Source organism: Rattus norvegicus, chromosome 14 (assembly GCF_021556685.1).
Source record: "Rattus norvegicus strain SHRSP/BbbUtx chromosome 14, alternate assembly SHRSP_T2T, whole genome shotgun sequence".
Taxonomy (NCBI): domain Eukaryota; kingdom Metazoa; phylum Chordata; class Mammalia; order Rodentia; family Muridae; genus Rattus; species Rattus norvegicus.
The window spans coordinates 80,992,501-81,011,235 of NC_141547.1; the positions used below are offsets into that span (position 1 = coordinate 80,992,501).

At 50.3% G+C, this 18,735-nt stretch overlaps 1 protein-coding gene across 5 annotated transcripts in view; it reads left to right on the forward strand.

The window, feature by feature from the left end:
• The window catches only part of Zfyve28 (zinc finger FYVE-type containing 28), an 85,907-nt gene extending 68,262 nt beyond the window's left edge, over positions 1-17,645 (forward strand). Inside the window, exons 9-14 of one of the 5 annotated variants that reach the window (XR_015636627.1) lie at positions 11,811-11,844; positions 12,798-12,949; positions 13,603-13,719; positions 14,860-14,964; positions 15,742-15,888; positions 16,427-17,626. Coding sequence is in view for 1 of the 5 variants with exons in the window: in NM_001107227.1 (NP_001100697.1) it covers positions 12,798-12,949; positions 13,603-13,719; positions 14,860-14,964; positions 15,785-15,888; positions 16,427-16,558 (610 nt within the window). In the remaining 4 variants the exon portion in view is untranslated. 5 annotated transcript variants of the gene reach the window in all.
• The last annotated feature ends 1,090 nt before the right edge of the window (positions 17,646-18,735 follow it).

The following is an 18,735-nucleotide window of genomic DNA, read 5'->3' on the forward strand; positions in this document are numbered from 1 at the left end:
CTGATCTCCAGTCTACGTTGGAATCCTGAAGAAGTTGTTTCCGATACCAGTGAAGGAGTAACTGAGCAACAGGGTAGATGAAGTTGCCAATGAGAGTGAGGACAAGCAGGTAAAAAGCAAGTTTCCTTCTTCTGTGGCTTTTCCTGTGGGCTGAAACCGGGTGCTGTTTGCATTTACTGGGGGTCTTCCTGCTCAAATAATCAGATTAAGGAAATCCCTCACAGGAGTGCCCAGCATCTTGGGTTTCAGTTGCCTTCTGCATGCAGTCAAATTGACAACCAAGATTATCTGTCACAAGTGGGGTCTGCATCTGGAAGACAGATGCTAATGGCTGCCTCAGCCCAGTGTCCCTGAAAGGGACAGTTACCTCCACTCTGCAAGCAGCAGGGTCCATTTCTCTGCTGTTCCGATTTGATCGTGGGCTTCTCCCTTCATCTGGCAGGCGCCTCTGTGCCTCCGGTGATGCTTGGCATGGAAAATATAATGACCAGTGGTGGACCCTGTGCTCACAGGCTTCTGTCCCATGTGCGAGTCCTACCTCTGTGAAAGTGGAAGAAAAGCAGGGAACTGTGGCAAGAGACCTGCATTCGAGGCCGGAGTCCTCCACATTCCTGGAGTGTGTGTTGCTAGTCAGGTAGAAGATGACTCCACATAGACATAAGGTTATTCCTGCCAAGGGACCCGAGGCTGAGAGTGTGGGGCTACTAGAGAAGCCCCTCTGTGGGTGGCCTTCTGGCCTTGGCTGACTCTCCCAGCCCCAGCATCCAGGGCGGTGGGACATTATCAGTGCTCAGCATGGATGCCCTGACCCTGCTGAGTGAATATTCTGGAACCTGGGCTCTTTAGTTCTTTCTGCTGGCTTCTTTCCTATCTGTTCAGTGATCAGAGATGAATATTTTAGGGGAAAGCTGACATTTTTAAAAGTTGGTTTTTCCCCACCCAGCCTTAGCTTCCTGACTCAAAGCATTCTTTTATGTCAACACCATTGTCTGCTTGTCAGAGGACAAAACCCACTCAAGCCCGTCTCCCACCTTGGTCAGGCAGGGATATTTGCTGTAGAAACTATATTAATCTCCCTTTCCCCTTCTGTAAGTGTGGCCCCTGATCATTGTAAAAACTTTAGAAACATTAAAAAGACCAAAGGAGGTAAATAAAAATTTTCCACATTTTATGGATAGTTTTGATTTTTCATAATCAAAAATAATGCTGTGAGCATTTCCCACAAAATTCCTGTGAAACACAGCTCTAGGGGCTAGAGAGATGGCTCCGTGATTAAGAGCACTGGCTGCTCTTCCAGAGGTCCTTGATGTAGTTCCCAGCACTCACATGACAAGTCACAACTTTGCAACTCCAGATGGGGCTCCAGTGCCCTCTTATATCATCTATGGTGTCCCAAGCAAATATATAATACATAGACACACATGTAGGCAAAACACCATACACACAAAATTAAAAAAAAAAAACCAAAACCAAACCCACAACTCTAATAGACATGGTATTATATCACAGTCTATTTACTCTGTATTTTCAGTTTATGTTTCAGGTTAGTCTTGTGCAGTTTCATTTTTTTTTTCTTTAAACTCAACCCCAGGGTCTAGAACCAGCATCGCAGAGGTCAAAATCTCTCCAGAGGAGCGCTGACGTACGCATACACGGCATACACGTACACGCTCCAAGGTGATCTTTATCAACCTAAGCGCCCACTGCACATCCTGCTAACCTAGGAAGCAGAGCCCATATTCTGTGTGTGTGTGTGTGTGTGTGTGTGTGTGTGTGTGTGTGTGTGTGTGTGTGTCCTGTGAGACATGCTGCCCATCTAGATAATGGGCTTCCTGCTGGTGCAAACAGGCCTGGCCAAAGGGATGGTCATGACCAGAGTCCCCTGTAACAGTCCTTTCTGCCTGCCCTCAGCCCTGACTCCAGCTTCTCTCTCTAGTCTGGTCACGTGGTAGCTCCCATGCCTCGTGATCACATCCTGCTCCTTCTGCAGTCGCATCCTCCAGCAGGTGCGTAGAAGAACCCAGCTGGTTCCTAAGGTAGAGACCAGCTGGCCAGGGATCCTCAGTTGCCTTACCTCATCCCGCACGTGTTCTCTGCACAAACCAGATGACTTGCTTCTCCATCCCCCAGCGATCTGCCTCTGGTCACTGTTTGCTTCCTTGCCCCTGTGCATCTGTCTAGATTATTTTCAATGTCCAGTCTCTTGACATTGCAACATGACATTGTCTTCTACAGCATTCACACCTAAGAACTGTAGTTGGACCAAGTGTGGTGGTTCACACCTTTAATCCTGCCACTCCGGGAGGCAAAGGGAGGCAGATCTCTGAGTTTGAAACCAGCCTGGTCTACATGGTGAATATTAGGCTAGCTAGGCGTACACAGTAAGACCCTGAATAAATAATAGTGTGTGTGTGTGTGTGTGTGTGTGTGTGTGTGTGTGCACGCGCGCGCGCCAGATGGTGGTAGCTCACACCTTTAATCCCAGCACTTGGGAGGCAGAGTCAGGTAATCTCTTGAGTTCAGGGGCAGCCTGGTCTACACAGTGAGTTCCGGGACAGTTAGGGCTACACAGAGAAACCCTGCCTTTAACAAACAAACAAACAAACAGAAAACAAAACAACAACAAAAAGAACACAGACAGAAAACAAAACCCACAATATTTAAATAAGCTTACAGTTCTGGGCTGCAGCTTAAGCATATCTTACGCCATGCCTTTAGCACAGTTCCAGTTACTGCCTTTGTTGAGCCAGTGGGGCACTTTGCCAGTGTGGTCTTGTGGGGGATCTGTGGCTGCCTTCTAGCAGGGATTTCTTTCTTTCTTTTTTTTTCCCCCCGGAGCTGGGGACCAAACCCAGGGCCTTGCGCTTGCTAAGCAAGCGCTCTACCACTGAGCTAAATCCCCAACCCCCTCTAGCAGGGATTTCTATGGTTCCCCCTGGTGGTGGGTGGCTACACTGGTCTTCTTTAACTGATTTCAGCTGCTGGGCCACCTGCTAGAACCATCCACAGCATCTCTCAGCAAGTCCCATGTAACTTGTAGCATCTCCCATGTATCTGGATAGGACTTAGAATCCTTATTTAGGGGAATGCACTGCCTGAAGACCAAGTGGAAATTAATAGCGTCATGGGCTGGAAGGCAGTGGGCCTTCAGATGTCGCTAGCCCCAGCACTGTTGGGACTTGAAGTCTCATTGTTAATGTTCTCACTTCCTCCATCCTTTTCCCAGTTTCTGCCCTGTTGTCTTCTACCCAGTGTAGCCCCAGTGCATGCTGGTAATGGTCCAGTCCTAATTTTACAGGGCACACATGTGATGGTTCCCTTGGGGGAACCTCAGATCCTCATCTGGGTATCAGTGGGTGTAAGGAAGGAAGGCGCAATGTTGGGGACATGACTTGGCAGAGTCCAGGCCTGAAGTCTCAAGCAAGCCTTATGGTACCATGTCCTGTGCTGTTCTGGAGAAGGGTTGCGGGCTGATCCTGGCTAGCACATGTTCGTGTTAGCACATGTTCGTTCTATCCATATGAAGCAAGACCATTTCCAGTGCAGTCTTCTTGCTTCTTCCTACCTCAGGGAGCACAAACTCACCAAGTGAGCAAGAGAAAGGCTCAAATAGACCATATGCAATCAAATGTGCCCATCCTCAGATGCCAGGAATGGGCTTCCCCTGTTTAAATTACAGGAAGTCCTCAGTCACACTCACCCACTTACTGACACACAGTTTCTTGGAAGCATTTAGAAGCAGCAGGAGCTCAAGGAAAGTCTGGCATGCATGACAAGAGTGGCAGTGTGTTTGGTGTGTGTGCGCCCGAGTATATTGTATCTGTGCCTGCACGCACATGCATATACATGTATGTATATGTATGTATGTATGTATGTATGTATGTATTACATCTGTAAGTGCACTTTTGTTTATCTGCATCTCCATACTTTCTTAGTGCACACACATATTGCCTCTTTAATTAAAATAGTAACATGGAGGTTAGAGTCCCATACTACAATAATGAGGTCTTCCTGAGAACTTGGGTGACTGCTACCCTGGTCTTGACTCTGTCTCTGAGCCCAGGTATCTCCTGAAGGTGTGAACAGTGTTGTAGGTGATATCCAGATGAAACTGGGCAAGGCAGATGGCTTCAGGACCTGGCGGGTAGACAAGAACCACGAGAGTAGTTGTGGCATCTATGGAGGGATATCTATGACCACTTAGTGGCCATAGCTCTTCATACTGGGCACGATTGCACTCAATCCAGTGGAGGAGGGACTGCAGACTTGGGCTCACATACCTCTGGCACAATGGGTTTGGTAGACATGAAGCTTTCCCTCTCTCCTGGGGTGAGGTCATGGGGATCCTGCATGGGTAGAATTTCCTCCCCAACTGATCCTGCACATGCATTCATCTGGTCACAGCCTTCTGGCCTTCAGTGGGTAGAGGTGGCACTGATGGGACGCAGGCTCTGCCTGCTTGTAGAGGCCATTCTAGCATTGTTGTCATCAGAGTTGGGCTCTGTGAGGATGGAGCTTCTCAGGCCCACCTGATGTCTGCGTCTCTCCTCCCTTTGGATATCCAGGGGCCAAGTGCAGTGACTAGAGCCTTCCAGTTACCCTCGAGTATGGCCGTGGAATCTTGCTCACTGTGTGTCTTTCACAGTCAGATCTGGAGATATTTCTAGCTCAGGCCTCAGGAAGTCTGGGATCTGTCATCTTGCTATAAGAGTGATGTGTCCACAGAGCATGAGAAGACACTTGGTCACTCCGTGCTGGGGCAGCTTCATTCTGTTGTCCTGTCTTGATCATCAAAGGGCTCCCACTTTGACAATGGCAGATTGAGGCAGCCTGTGATCTCGAGGGCTTTCCTGATGGCCTCAACTGTGCCCTCCCCATTAGCCTGATGATCTATGTCTCAGCCCCATGTTACAGGTCTAGAGTCTCACAGCAGGAGGACTGAGCGCCTTAAGCTCATCCCTCCACAGTGTGTGCTGAGTGTCCCTCTCTTAAGGTCAGACAGCATCATTTCTCCATTATGTAGATTAAATTAAATGGGCCCTGACAGAGATGGCAAAGCCTGGGAACCTTCAGCTCATGCTGTCTAATTTCCTGAGAGTCCTTCAGGATGCTGGGCCCCACCAATTGACAGCACAGGTGTGAATGCAGTTCACAGACTAATTTACCCCGTGTCTTCAGACAGGCAAGCCTGGGGCAGGACACTCTGTACTTGGCCTCCGCAGAACCTGAATGTGTGGTCTTGGTCAGGAGTAACTGAAAATGTAAAGAATGTTCTATCTAGATGAGTGCCCTGCCCATCTCAAAGGCCAGAGACCTCATTGCTGCCTAGAGGGAAGGGAGCCTAGTTCATTTTACACTTGCGGACCTGGTGCCTGCCTTGTTCACATTCAGGTCTGTTTGCTGTTCCACAGTGACTCCTCTACCTCTCGGTTATCCTTTGATAACTGTAGAATGTGGACTAGAAATCTGACCCTTCCCCTGCCTCAGAGAGAACCTCCAAGTGGCAAGGAGAGGAGCGGGTGGCATGGGAATTTCAGAGGTTTGGGGGAGGGGGGGGTCCCCTCAGCCTCAGCAACCCTCTCAGGGTTGGAGTCACTAGCCTGGGATGCTGGGGTGGAAGTGAGAATCCACCTTCCTTCTAAGTCACCCTGAGAGGCTTGGCAGAGGTAATGGGAGAGGGGGCAGCTAGCATCTGTAGTGAAAATTGGCCATGCCAAGAAGCCCCTCCTGCATCCTCGTGTGTGTGTGTGTGTGTGTGTGTGTGTGTGTGTGTGTGTGTGTGTGTGTGTGTGTTCTCTTAAAGAGACCTCAGCTGTCTTCCTTCGTTCCCTGCAGTTGGTCTCCAGGTGCTGTAGCATTCTCAAAGCCTGTACTCAGAAGCATGAATTGAGACCACCTCTTTGCTGTTCAATTTGTGGAATGAATGCATCTGTAAACACTCTTTGCAGAGCACTTTCCTAGATGTATAAACATTGATTACAAGCTCCGACTCCCCTAAATGACTTAAGCTATAATTATATGTTAGGTATGACTGTTTCCTCTGACGGCATCAAACACTTTAAGTGTGCTGTGCTTGTGTGGACAGCTCTTTGCTGCATGAATATCCCCTCCCTGCAAACCACTCTGTGTATTAGTGGCCTGAGGCAGCTGTGCTGCTCTCTCACAGACTGGATCTTTATTTAGTCATCAGGACATTTGACTGCCATTCTGTGGATGTAAGGACCAGTAAGTAACTCATCAGGGCTGTCCAGCAATTGTGGAATGGTTCTAGGAGGAGGTCAGAGATTCTACATCCCACATTAGTGTGAGTGGAGACCTAAACTCAAGATTGAGAAGCTAGTGGTCTGGGGTCATAGTGCACTCCAGCTGAAGGTTCTGAGCCTTCCTGCCTCAAGTTCCAAGGGCTCCTGGGCATTTCCTTGACTTATGGAGTGGAAAAATCTCCTTTTATGTCCCTCATAAGGACACTTACTGATCATCCAGGCTGGCCTCACCTTGAGATCCTAACATTGATGAATCTATAAAGTATCTTCACTCCATGTGTAGTCTTTGGTTGGTGGTTTAGTCCCTGGGAGCTCTGGTTGGTTGATATTGTGTTCCTCTTACAGGGTTGCAAACCCCTTCAGCTCCTTCAGTCCTTCCCCTAACTCCTCCATTTGGGGAATCCCCGTGCTCAGTCCGATGGTTGACTGCGAGTATCTGCACCTGTATTGGTTAGGATCTGGCAGAGCCTCTCAGGAGACAGACAGCTATATCAGGCTCCTGTCAGCAAGCACTTCTTGGCATCAGCAATAGTGTCTGGGTTTGGTGGCTGCAGATGGGATGGATCCCCAGGTGGGGCTTCTTTAACAATAAGCAATAGTTGCTGAAGAGGGAAACTGTCATCTTGCAGTCTTGACAGCAAAAAGTCAAGATTAGGGAGTCTCAGAGCTGGTTCCATCAGGAGCTGAGAGGGACAGCCTGTCCCAGGCTACCTTCCTGCTCCTGGTGGTGGCCAGGCTTCTCTGCAGTTTTTTGGCTGTGGAAACATCACACCCAACCCATGCCTTCATCATCTCATGCTGCTGTTCCTTCATGCATGACTGTGTCGACTTACTTTTTATGGAGACACCAGTCCTACTGGATCAGGGCCTACCCTGCTCTAGTATGACCTCATCTGAGTTCATAATACCCACGAGGATGCTGTTTGCAGGCTAGGACCTCATCGTACATATGAATGGATACCATTCATCCTAGGGCAGCATACATAACTCTCTGCTAAAGCCAAGCAGGTCTGTAAGGTGCCCGATGGTCCTAGCTTGCTGACCACCTGCTGCCGTTCACAGCTGCTCTGCAAAGCGGGTGTGACCTTGGTAGATGTTTTTAGAGTTTGTTATTAGAAAGGTCTCATTGCTCTAATGAAACACCATCACAGCAGCTTGGAGTGGGGGTTGGTTTATTTCCATACAACAGTTCACCATCGAAAGGTGTGAGGGCAGGAACTCAAGCAAGCAGGAACCTGGAGGCAGGAGCTGATGCAGAGGCCGTCGTGCTGTTTACTGGTCTGTTCAGCCTGCTTTCTTATAGAACCCAGAACCACCAGCTCAGGGATGACTCCACCCACAAAGAGCCAGGCCTTCCCACATTCATCACTAATTAAGGGAGTGCCCTACAAGCTAGCCTACAGCACAACCCTAAGGAAGTGATTGCCTTAAGTGAGGTTTCCTTCCTTCAGATGACTTGAGCTTTGTCAAGTTGACAAAACTATCCAGCACACTGCCTGACCTCTTGACTCATGGCAGAGCCAGGGCATGCTGTAGTCATTTCAGCTCTCTGGAGCTTTACTCTTGGGGACTGAGATGTCCAGGATGGTGGGACTGACCAGGTGCAGGGCCTGAGTGTGGGCGGCGAGACCATCATGTCTAACTTCTGGACAGGCCGACTTGCTATTTTCATCTCAGGTGTCAAATCTTCAGCAGGATGTTTCCTCCGTAGATGGTCAGGCGCCCACTGTGCCCTGGCCTATTTCACCACCTCTTTCCTCTTAAAGCCTCTTGCTGCTGCCACCATGTGCAGGCCCAAGGCTGCCATCTGCTGCCGGCTGCCTCTTCTTTCTCTTCTTGGAATTGAATTTCTGTTTATTTGTTTGTTTATTTATTGACACTGGGTCTTACTGTGTAGCATAGACTAGCCTCAAACTTACCTTTCTCCTGCCTCCTCCCCTAAGCTGGGATTACGGAAATGGACCACAATGGATGCTTCATTTATTCTTCTGACCAGTAAAGAGAGGCTTGGTATTTCCTAATCTGTCATCTACATTTGTATGATACTATAGGGGTTTTCTGTTGGTTTGCTTTGCTTTGGTTTTAGTTTTCAGAGACGGGGGTTTCTCTGTGTATCCTTTACTGTCCTCGCAAGTTGGCCTGAATTTACAGAGATCCACCTGCCCATGTCTCTCGAGTCCTGGTATTAAGGGTGTGCACTGCCAATGCCTGACAGCATTTATAAAAATATTTATAGCTATTTATTATTTTGTGGTTTGGAGGCAGGGTCTTGGAATGCCTACCACAGTCCATTTGTGGAAGTCAGAGGACATTTTGTGGGTTCTATCCTCTCCCTCCTCTGTGTGGGGCCGAGGGCCTAGACTCAGGTCCTCGGACTTAGCAGTGAGTGCCCTTACCTATGTAACGTGTTTCCAGTATGTTCACGTCCTGCCTGTTCCTCCCTCCTTGCCTGCTGGCCTCAATGCCTCTGCTGCTCTCTCCAGTGCCCTGCTTGTTTGTCTTGTTGGACTTCCACTTACTTTGACAAATACATGACACCGACCCCTTGTGCTTTGAGCTGCACTGTGATGCCACGCTTGTAGCCTTAGTCAGCCACCATTACCTTCATCTCCAGCAAGTTTTCCTCTCCTAAGCTGAATTCTGTCCTTCATTTGCCTGCCCTGGCCCTTGGCCCCTCCCCACACCATCTTCTGTCTCGTTGGACTCTCTAGCCTTAGAGACCTCGCATAATGACGTCTCGTACAATTTGTCTTTTGTATCTGCTTCCTTTCACATAGCGTGTTTCAAGGTTCGTGGACACTGGAATGTGTGTCAGAGTCTCTTTCCTTTTGAGGGCTGGACAGTATGTCACTGCCTTGTTCTAATGCCCATCCCCCTTCATGGAATTTCGGATTTGCTTCTACCTCTGGGTGTGTGAACATCATGCTCAGAACATCTCTGTCCAAGCATACGCCTGAGTCTCGATTTCCAGTTCTTTTGAGTGAGCTGCGCATAGTGGGATGTGGCTGTAATCCTCTCACTTAGGAAACCAAAGCAGGGGGATAATGTGGTTAACCTGGCTTACATAGTGAGACCTTGTCCGGAACAGTAAGTTTAGGAAGGTATGGTGGTCACGATTGTACTCCCAGCACTTGAAAGGTAGAGGCAGAAGGGCCAAGAGTTCGAGGCCTTCTTCACTGCAATACCTAGTTTGAAGCTGCTGCAGTCTTCATGAGACCCTGTTTCATCAAAAGATCATTTGAGCCAGGTGTGGTCCTGCCTTTAATCTCAGCATTCAGAAAGCAGGGGCGGACGTATCTTTGTGAGTTCAAGTCCAGCTTGGTCTCGACTGGTGAGGCTGTCAATAACAGCTAGGGAATTTTGAAAAGAAGTCTTTTCCTCTTCCTCAATAATCAGCCCAGAGTCAACAAGGCCCACATCCTCAGACTGAAGTCAGGAACTTTACCTGCAGAGCAGAGGACTCTGCATTCACTAGAGCGAAGGAACCCATTAGGCTCTACAAAATGAAGCCATCCAGATGTGGGGGCCTGGAGCTCATCCTAAGGATCCCAGCAGAACAGAAATTTCTTTGGTTGAGCATGCCAGCTCTGACTCCAGCTTCCCAGACTTTCTCTGTGTGCCAACAAACAGTTGCTGTAGTAGAGCGTGCCAACAGAAGGCACATCTGTGAGTGTCCCATCCAGTAATGAAGGAACCCATTGGGTAAAGGGCTCCTTCTAGGACCAGTATAGTCCTTCCTGTCGAGTCCTCTGTTGTTGAGTGTTGATAGTGTCTCACCTTTGTGGTCCCAAATGCTTCTGTACCTAGGCTTGTATTGATGAGCACAGCCCTGTGCTTACCCACTGCTCAGACAATACGTAAGTCATGCCTATAGTGGGCTGTGTTGGGCTGGTCCACCCCTACCTTGGTATCCATGACAGTGGGTTTGCAGCAGACTCTGCATCCCATCACAGAGGTTGGAACTCCTTCCCGATTTTCTCCTGGAGCATGGAGTGCTGTCACAAAGATCATTCGTGTCATCAGACATCAGACAGAGGTTCAGAGCCATGTCGAAAATGGTTCATTGAGCTATAAAATTGGGAATATATACAATTTTATTTTAATGGCACCAAGGTACTTTTCCAGGGTGTTTGCAGGAGTTTACACTCCAACAAGAAGACGAAATACATTTTCCACTCCTGTCGGATACATTTCCTCTGAAATACACCAAATAATCTAGTGCCCACAAGCACTTGGCATAGAAAACAGACCAACAAATTAATCAGTTTCCACCAGAAGGAAAAGAGAGCCAGTAAGAGGCCACGAGTTGCTATCAATCAACTGAGTGGGGTTCTTTTACTCTGCCTGGGGAGAATCTGCACTAGGCAGGAAAAGCTCTCCCAGAGCTGGCAGTCCTGAGCCCTTGAGTTTCAGAGACTGGAGTGGCAGACCCAGAGGCTAACAGCTTATAATCAGGGCTTATTGTTAGGGGGTACAGATGCTGCAGGCTTGTGGCCCTAAACTCTGATTAGAAGCTTATTGCACTGGGCTTAAACCGTCAGAAGCCCTGCCTCTTGGTGGCCAGCTGCTGGTAGAACTACTGAATGGTTGGGTGCTGGTGTGCTCAGGGCCACAGTGAGTAATATTACAGCCTCGGGTGACAGACTCCTGGCACTCATGGCTTGGCAGCTCTCTGAAACTTCCAGCAACCAAGGCCTGTAAATTCTCTTCTCTGGTTCTTACCAACCTTCTGCTTTTCACGTGTTTATTCAATGCATAAAAGTGTTTTGCCTGCACGTCTGTTTGCACACTATATGCATGCCTGGTGCCTGTGGAGGCCACAAAAAAGGGAGTCAGATCCCTTGGAACTGGAGTTAGAGACAGTTGTGAGCTACCATGTGGGTTCTGAGAAGTGAACTCCAGTCCTCTGTAAGAGCAGCCATTGCTCCTAACTGCTGAGCCATCTTCTTAGCCTCTTCTCTCTCTTTCTTTGGCCTCAGCTCATGACCTTTCCTCCCTCACCTCATCTCTACGTTTCCTGTCTCTTGTTGTCTGTGCTGCCTCATCAGCCATCATCCCCACCCTGTGAGAATACTTGTCAGCTGCCCCGGCTCTGTGGCCAGTGTGCTGGAAGTTTAGCACCCCTTGCTCCACATAGCGTTTAGCGCCCTGACTTTTCAGAGATTTGGCTATGAGTCCCCTGTGCACTATCAGAATGAATCCCTGAAGAGCAAATCTAGTAAAACAAGCCACCGGGGAGGGAAGGGGCAGGTATTAGGAGGGGGAGAATATTTGCATATCCTGTTGCTGATATTACAAGGTACCACAGTGAGTGGCCTCCGTTGTCAATAATTCATCCTCTTATAATCTCAAGGCCAGAGGTCTAAAACCTGGCAGGACTGTTCTCCCTCCAGCAGAGTCCTTCCTGCCTCTTCCAACGGTAACCCTGGGCTTTGGACTGCATCACTCCATTCTAGACTCTGGACATAATGGTCTCCTCTTCATTTTGAGTTCCTGTGCCTCCACTTCTGTGTCTTACAAGGACTTTTTTTTTTTTTTTTTCCGGAGCTGGGGACCGAACCCAGGGCCTTGCGCTTCCTAGGTAAGCGCTCTACCACTGAGCTAAATCCCCAGCCCCACAAGGACTTTTGTGTTTGGATTTAGGTCCTACTGAATAACCCAGGGCAGTCTCAATACCAGACCCTTCACTTGATCACATCGGGGAAGATCTTCTTTTCAATAATGTGCCCCTCACAGATCAGACGGTCAGGTGTGCCCACATTTCAGGGTCTGTGTTTCGTTCCCACAGAAGGCATGAGAGGCAAAAGGGTCTTCATAGAAGCTGGGGGATTATGATAAATGAGGATGTAAAGTGGAGAAGTTCAAGCTCTTGATAATGCCACATTAGCCTCCCTGTAGGGGAAGTGCAGGGAAGAAGCAATCAGAGGCTAGAGCAAGGCAGGACCGGAGCTGGGTCTGTCAAGTTCGCTGGTTTTTAACAGTAACACACTGATGCATTTACATGCTAGGAAACGTCATATGCAGGTAACTCAACTCCTTGTGTGTGTGTGTGGGGGGGGTTTGTGGACAAACTGACCCCTGACCCACTGCCCTCAGGCCTCAGAGGCCCTCTGCTATTTGGTTTCTGTCACCTTGACACAAACCTAGACATTTGGGAAGAGGACATCTTAATTGATAAACTTGGCCTGTAGGCAAGTATGTCGGGGCATTTTATTAATTAGTAATTGATGTGTAAGGCCCAAGAACACTGTGAGTGTTGCCAGCCATGGATAGGTAGTCCTGTACTGTATAAGAAAGGAGACTGTGCAGCAGTGTTCCTCCCTGCCCTCGGTTCTTGGCTCATTTCCTGCCTCGGGTTCCTGTCCTGACTTTCCTCTGTGATGGGGAGACTTGAGAGTTGTAACCTGAAATAAACCCTTTCTTCCCCAAGTTGCTTTCTGTCATGATTTTTATCACAGCAATGGAAACCCTAAGTGAGACAGGTCCCTACTGGTGACCTCTACTCACCTGCCCTGCCTCTCCTCTCTGCATCAGCTCCACGACTGGTTCCTGCTCCTTAGACAGCACCAGGTTGGAGGTGACCACTGCAGTCATGCCTGTCACCCCCATGGCCACCAGAGAGAAGATCCGGTCCAGGTTCCATGGCAGCCATGACCTGATCCACCGCCTATTTGTCTGCATTTCAGGTGCGAGATCTAGGCTTAGGACGTGAGCTTGGGGACAAGCAGGGCGTGCCTCAGGAAAGAAAGAACAGCGGGCTGTCCCAGCTTTCTCTGGCTAAAGTAGAGTGTGGTCTGAAGAGCAAGCCTAGGCTGGGGCTAGATCTGTCCTACAGGGAGGAAGGGCTTTCCTCTAGGGGTGTCTGGGAGTGGTGGGCTGGAGTGATGGACAGAAGAGCAAAACAGCCAGGCCCTGGACACCACCTCGGAGTGGGATTTACTCTGAGACCCATGGCTATGCAGAGTCTGCACTGTGATCCTACAGTCAAAGTCACTCAGGGCAGTGGAGTATGGGGTACTGGGAGAATGCAGACATATCTGGACTTCCTTGTTTCTATGATGCCAACTGGTACTGCCATAGACATAGTGTTATGGGGGCCTCTGTGAGTATTTCTTGGTGACCACCACAGTTTAGTTGTGGTTGAGGTGGGGTTAGGTAGGAAGCTTTCTTTTTTCCCTATCTCTTGATTCCCAAGTTTATACTTATCTCAAGGGAATCCTCTCCCCAGGGGTTGGCACTTGCTGGTCCATGAGCACTGGGTGTATCCTATATAGCATGTGGCAGTGTGGTCTCTCAGTGTGGTTGGCTCACCCCAGTCTTCCTGCCACTTTCCTATCAGGTGTAGCTGACCAGCTGCAGACGAACTATGCTAGCGACCTAAGAAGTATTCTCAAAACACTGTTTGAGGTCATGGCCACAAAGCCAGAAACAGATGACAAAGAGAAGCTAAAGAAGGGTGAGTAGACTTACAGGACAGGCTCTGGGGCTCAAGCCAGTCACCATGTGCAGAAAACCACACCCCCCAGGGTCTCCCCAGGCAAACATGCCGGGTTGTTGACTTGGGGAGTTGAGTATAGCCTGTGAAAGTGGCATGGAGAGCAGGTGGGTCCTTGGCTCTGGTTCTTGCATGGGCCATCCAACATTGTACTGCAGACAAAGGTTGGGAACTTGCCTTCTATCTTATACTAGACCAGATGACTAGATGAGTTAATTTCACTTACCTGTCAGAGTACTCAGAGACCAGCCCAGCCCACGTGAAAAAGAGGGGAATGGCCCATCTCTCTAGGAGAGGGTGGCAACACCCACTCTCAGCTGCCTCATATTTACATACGTTCAGCTCACGAAAGTCACATGTTTGCTCTCATATTCACACATAGGTGCACATACATGTACACACTTTTCTGTATATGCAAATAGGAAAATAGGTATTTGTCGAGGAGGGGAGTTTTCCCTCTGTCGCTATAGGGTTCCTGGTAGGAAATGGCCCCTAGACACCTTCTCTGACCCCTGGTGCTAGTCTGAGGTGCTTGCCTGGGGAGAGCTACATGTTCACACAAGGGCTTCTGCCCGTGAGGTATGAGTATATGGAATAGCCCAGCTGGTCCTAGAAGTCCGGCTTGACAGGGCATGTCCTGGTTGGTGAGGAGGAACTTCATCTCCGGCTCTGCCACCTGGCCAGATTCTGACTGGCAATTCAGGCAGAGCTGCCTCTGGAAATCATAAGTCAAGTTGGGGGTGTGGACCTGGGCCACACTCTGGGCAGGGCTCTCAGATGCCAGGGCTTTAAATCCCTGCTCTAGGAAATCTTACCAGTTGGTGCAGGGGCCTCAGGGTTAGATGCTCATTTGGAGGCTCTACCGAGTGTCTCCAGGGTCCACCATGCTACACAAAGAATGAAGTCATTAATAGGGGGAACTTTGCCAGCATTGACATCCTGCCTACTGAGGTGACTTGTTCTGTGTGTTGAGAGATGACTGGGAGGGGGGGGCTTGCGGGGAGCTGGAGAATTGGGGGCACCCAAGTGCTCACTAGGGATAGTCATTTGTGTCTACTGCATTGCCTACCCCCACCCCAGCGGTTCCCCTTTCTCTCTCAGTAACCCAGAGCCTGCGGAGCGCGGCCTTGGAAGACTGTGCATTGTGCCAGGAAACTGTGTCATCCTCAGAACTGGCAGCCAAGACCCGAGATGGGGACTTTGAAGGTATGTGCGAAGCTCTGGTGCGAACCTGGCATGTTGTCTGCTGAGCAGAAGGAGCTACTCTGTATGTATCCATCTGCCCACCGGGCCATCTGGAGTACAGCTTCCTATGGGCCATGGCCACCCACTCTACCTCCTCCTTAGTACTAGGTAGCCACAGCCCCTTTACTGCTGTGAAGCCTTGGGCCTGGTGATTGGCAGCTCAGCCTAGTAGGTGCAAGCTCTAGGAAGTGGGGCAAGGACTGTGCCTACAAGTGACTGATCTGATCAATATCCAATACCTTAGCATTTGACCTGCACTGAACGAGCCTCACATAGCAGCCCCAGGACACTCTGGGACATTAGTGGGGGCTTTGAGGGATACAGAATCCTTCCTTGTAAGGAGATCACATGGAGACTTCCCAGAGTGGGCTGGAGGCTAGGCCCCTTGGTTATCAAAGGAGAGGAATCCTGGCCTGTTTGGGAATACTGCAGTGCATCTATGGGAGAGGGGCCAAGGATGGCGCAAGAACGGGGTAGTCAAGTGTTGAATGCGTCTGGATCATGGAGGTCTGGATGGCTCGATAGAGCGAGCAGAGATGGCAAGGTCTTAGGGCATGATGATTGATTCTGCCATACATGCTGAGCCCAGATGACCTGGTCACTGGGGTGTGACCCTGTGCACCGACACTGCCACTAGTCACTGGGTGTGACTGACAAGCCTACAGTGAGACCAGAGGAGTAGGATGAGAGGTGTCCATCCACCAGCCAGGCCTCAAACCTTTCCCTGCCCCCGCCCAGACTGTTCTACCTGTCTTCCATTCTGTTACGTTTGCTGCGACAGACCCTCCCGAGTGGGTGCCAGATGAGGCCTGCGGCGTCTGCACCTCCTGTAAAGCTCCCTTCACCGTCATCCGCAGGAAGCACCACTGTCGCAGCTGTGGGAAGGTAGGTGGCCCTGCCAGCCCTCGGCATCTTTGGAGTCGTATGGGGACTGCCCCCAGGTATAGCATCAAGGTTTAGGCGTTAGAGCTGATGTCCTGGGAACGCTGTCCTGTTTTTGTGGTCCTTGTGTGAGAGCTCTACTGTGAGTCCATGTCTTAGGCCATTCCTAGGTAGTGCCCCGGGCATGATCCTGGCCTCTCCAAGGTGAGAACAGGAAGGGGCAGGGGTTTGAGAAGGAGTCTGGGGGCTGGGGATTGAGCTCAGTGGTAGAGCGCTTGCCTAGCAACCGCAAGGCCCTGGGTTCGGTCCCAGCTCCGGGGGGGGGGGAAGAGAAGAAGGAGTCTGCAGTAGCTCTGATCAAAGAAGCCTGACCTCCTGGGCAAGCCCTACCAAGTTTCCTGAAAACTCCAGCTCCGTAGACTGTAGGGTCTGGGCCAGGCAGCCTCCTGCCCGTGGTTTTCCTGCCTGTTTTGGGTGGAGAGCTGTGTAAAGGGTTGACGAGGCCGTCTGCTCACCGCCCTCTGCCCTCCTTGGCTTCCAGATCTTCTGTTCCCGCTGCTCATCACACTCAGCACCACTTCCGCGCTATGGCCAGGTGAAGCCTGTCCGTGTGTGCACGCATTGCTACATGTTCCACGTCACGCCCTTCTACAGTGACAAGACGGGCATGTGACGCTGTGCCTGGCATGCCCCAGCTGAACAGGCTGCCCAGGGTCCTGTCCAGGGTCTCCAGGAAGGAGGTGCTGTGCCTGCTGTGCGCCCTGGCCAGGCCGTGCTGCCGGAGGGAGGGCCTCATTGCATCTCATCAAGCCTGGGCTGCTGCAGGCCTGCCCGGCTTCCAGGATGTCCAGCCTGTCTGCTCTCCCTGGCCCCTCCACTGTGGAGACACCAGTCCTGGCATGGGCCAATGAGAGGTCAGCTTTATTCAGAGGAGGGACCCGGGGATGGCCAGTTGCTGCTTCCAGGTCAAGTTACCTGGAGGGCAGGGTCGAACTTTCTTCTCTTGCCTATCCAATGGCCCTTTGCTCCAGCTGTGCGTACCAAGGCAGGAGAGGGCCAATTCTGTGTGTTCTCTTCTGGAGCCAAGAATCTGGAAGCAGAAGCCAGGGGGCGCTAGGTCTCAATGCCACAGCAGGACTCCCTGCTGTTTACCACACACCTCACTCCCTGGGGCTCACACCTGCCTCACACCCTCCTCAGCTATACACATCTCATTTCTTTTTGAAGGGGGAAAAATAGGAAGCAGACACAGCGGTCTCCAGGGAGAGGGACAGGCTCTTGGCATCTATACCATTGCCACTTGCTGGCTGAGCAGGGGCTGGCCACCCACTGATACTATAGGCCAAGCGAGCTCTCAGGTGTTTGGGACTGGACCCATCAGGCAGCTTGGCTAACATTCCCTTCTTCCTCTGCACCCACCGGGACTCTAACCCACTTCCTCAGACCTCAGTGCAGCCTGGACAGGCTGAGACGCACAGACACCTCCTCAGGCTTCAATCTCAGGCTTCACGTTGCAATGATGATTACAGTTTTATTTTTAGAGAGATGACACACCTACTGCTTCTTTTATAGGATGAAATCCAATCGCTGTTCAGCAGTGGAATACACACGCACAAAAATGGCTTCTGTGCAGGGGTGGGGGGAGGTACATAACAGAGGGAATATTATGTATTGAGATTATTTTTATTTTCTAAATGCTGTTAATTCGAAACCATTTCCATAAATCTATTTAAGGATTGCACATGCTCTGGCGTCTTCTATGAACACCAAGTCCTTGACTTTGTCGGGTAGGTGATGGTGTTGGTGCTGATGTGGCTTTTCTTCTGGAAGACTGGGGCATCTGTGCCTCAGGGACAGTCGAACAGCAGAACTTGTCCCCCTGTCAACACTTAGGAGTGGCTGGCTGCTCTCTGCCCCTGTGAGCCCATTCTCCATCTTGGAACGATGTCTGGCTCCCTTACTGCTATTAGGTGTCTGCGTCTTAACTGTTACCCATCCTGTAGCTAAGACGTCTGGCCTATGGTAGGGGAAGGGGCCCAGCAGGTACTTCTGGCCACTCCACACTGGTGATGTTGGTCTCAGGTCTGTGCTATCCAGCCGCCTGGGGGCTGCCTCTTTGACTTCTCAGGGGAGAATACAAGAGGCTGGTCAGGATTGCCATGGTGACAGAGCCATTGTCTGCTCTTGGGGCCCCCGAGTCCTTGAGTCTTTCTAAGTACCCAGTTCCTTGAAAGTGGGTACTTGGCTGACAATGGGTAGGGAAGCAAGACTGAGAGACAGTAATAACTATCATACCTTTTCTGGTGTACGATTTAAAGCGAGGTTCCTTCTGAGTGGAACAAGCCTAGGGAATATAAGAGGGGAGAGTCCAGCTTGGTTGCTGACTCTTACTTCCCAAGGTTGGACCCCATTGTTCTGCCCAAGTGGGCAGAATGCAGAAAAATTACTCTTCCCTCAATCGTCTCCACCTGCGTCTGTGTCACTGGCTAGACAGCTGTACTACAGTGGCCTTATGAGCTCTCGTAGACGGCTTTCTGCTGCTACTGAGCAGGAAGCCTGGTCCTGCAGGAGCCCATGTGGAATATACAGTGGTGTTCACCTCTCCCTGCACAGCCATTTATTTCCCAGACCTGAAATATGGTGTCCTTCTCTCCTTCCATGTCAGAGGGAGAAAGGAGTGAAAGTCAGAAACAGTGTGTGTGAGTGAGTGTGTGTGAGTGTGTGTGTGAGTGTGTGTGTGAGTGTGTGTGTGAGTGTGTGTGAGTGTGTGTGAGTGTGTGTATGTGAGTGAGTGTGTGCATGTGTGCAAATGTGTGTTCATGTGAAAGTGTGCATGTGTGTGAGTGTGAG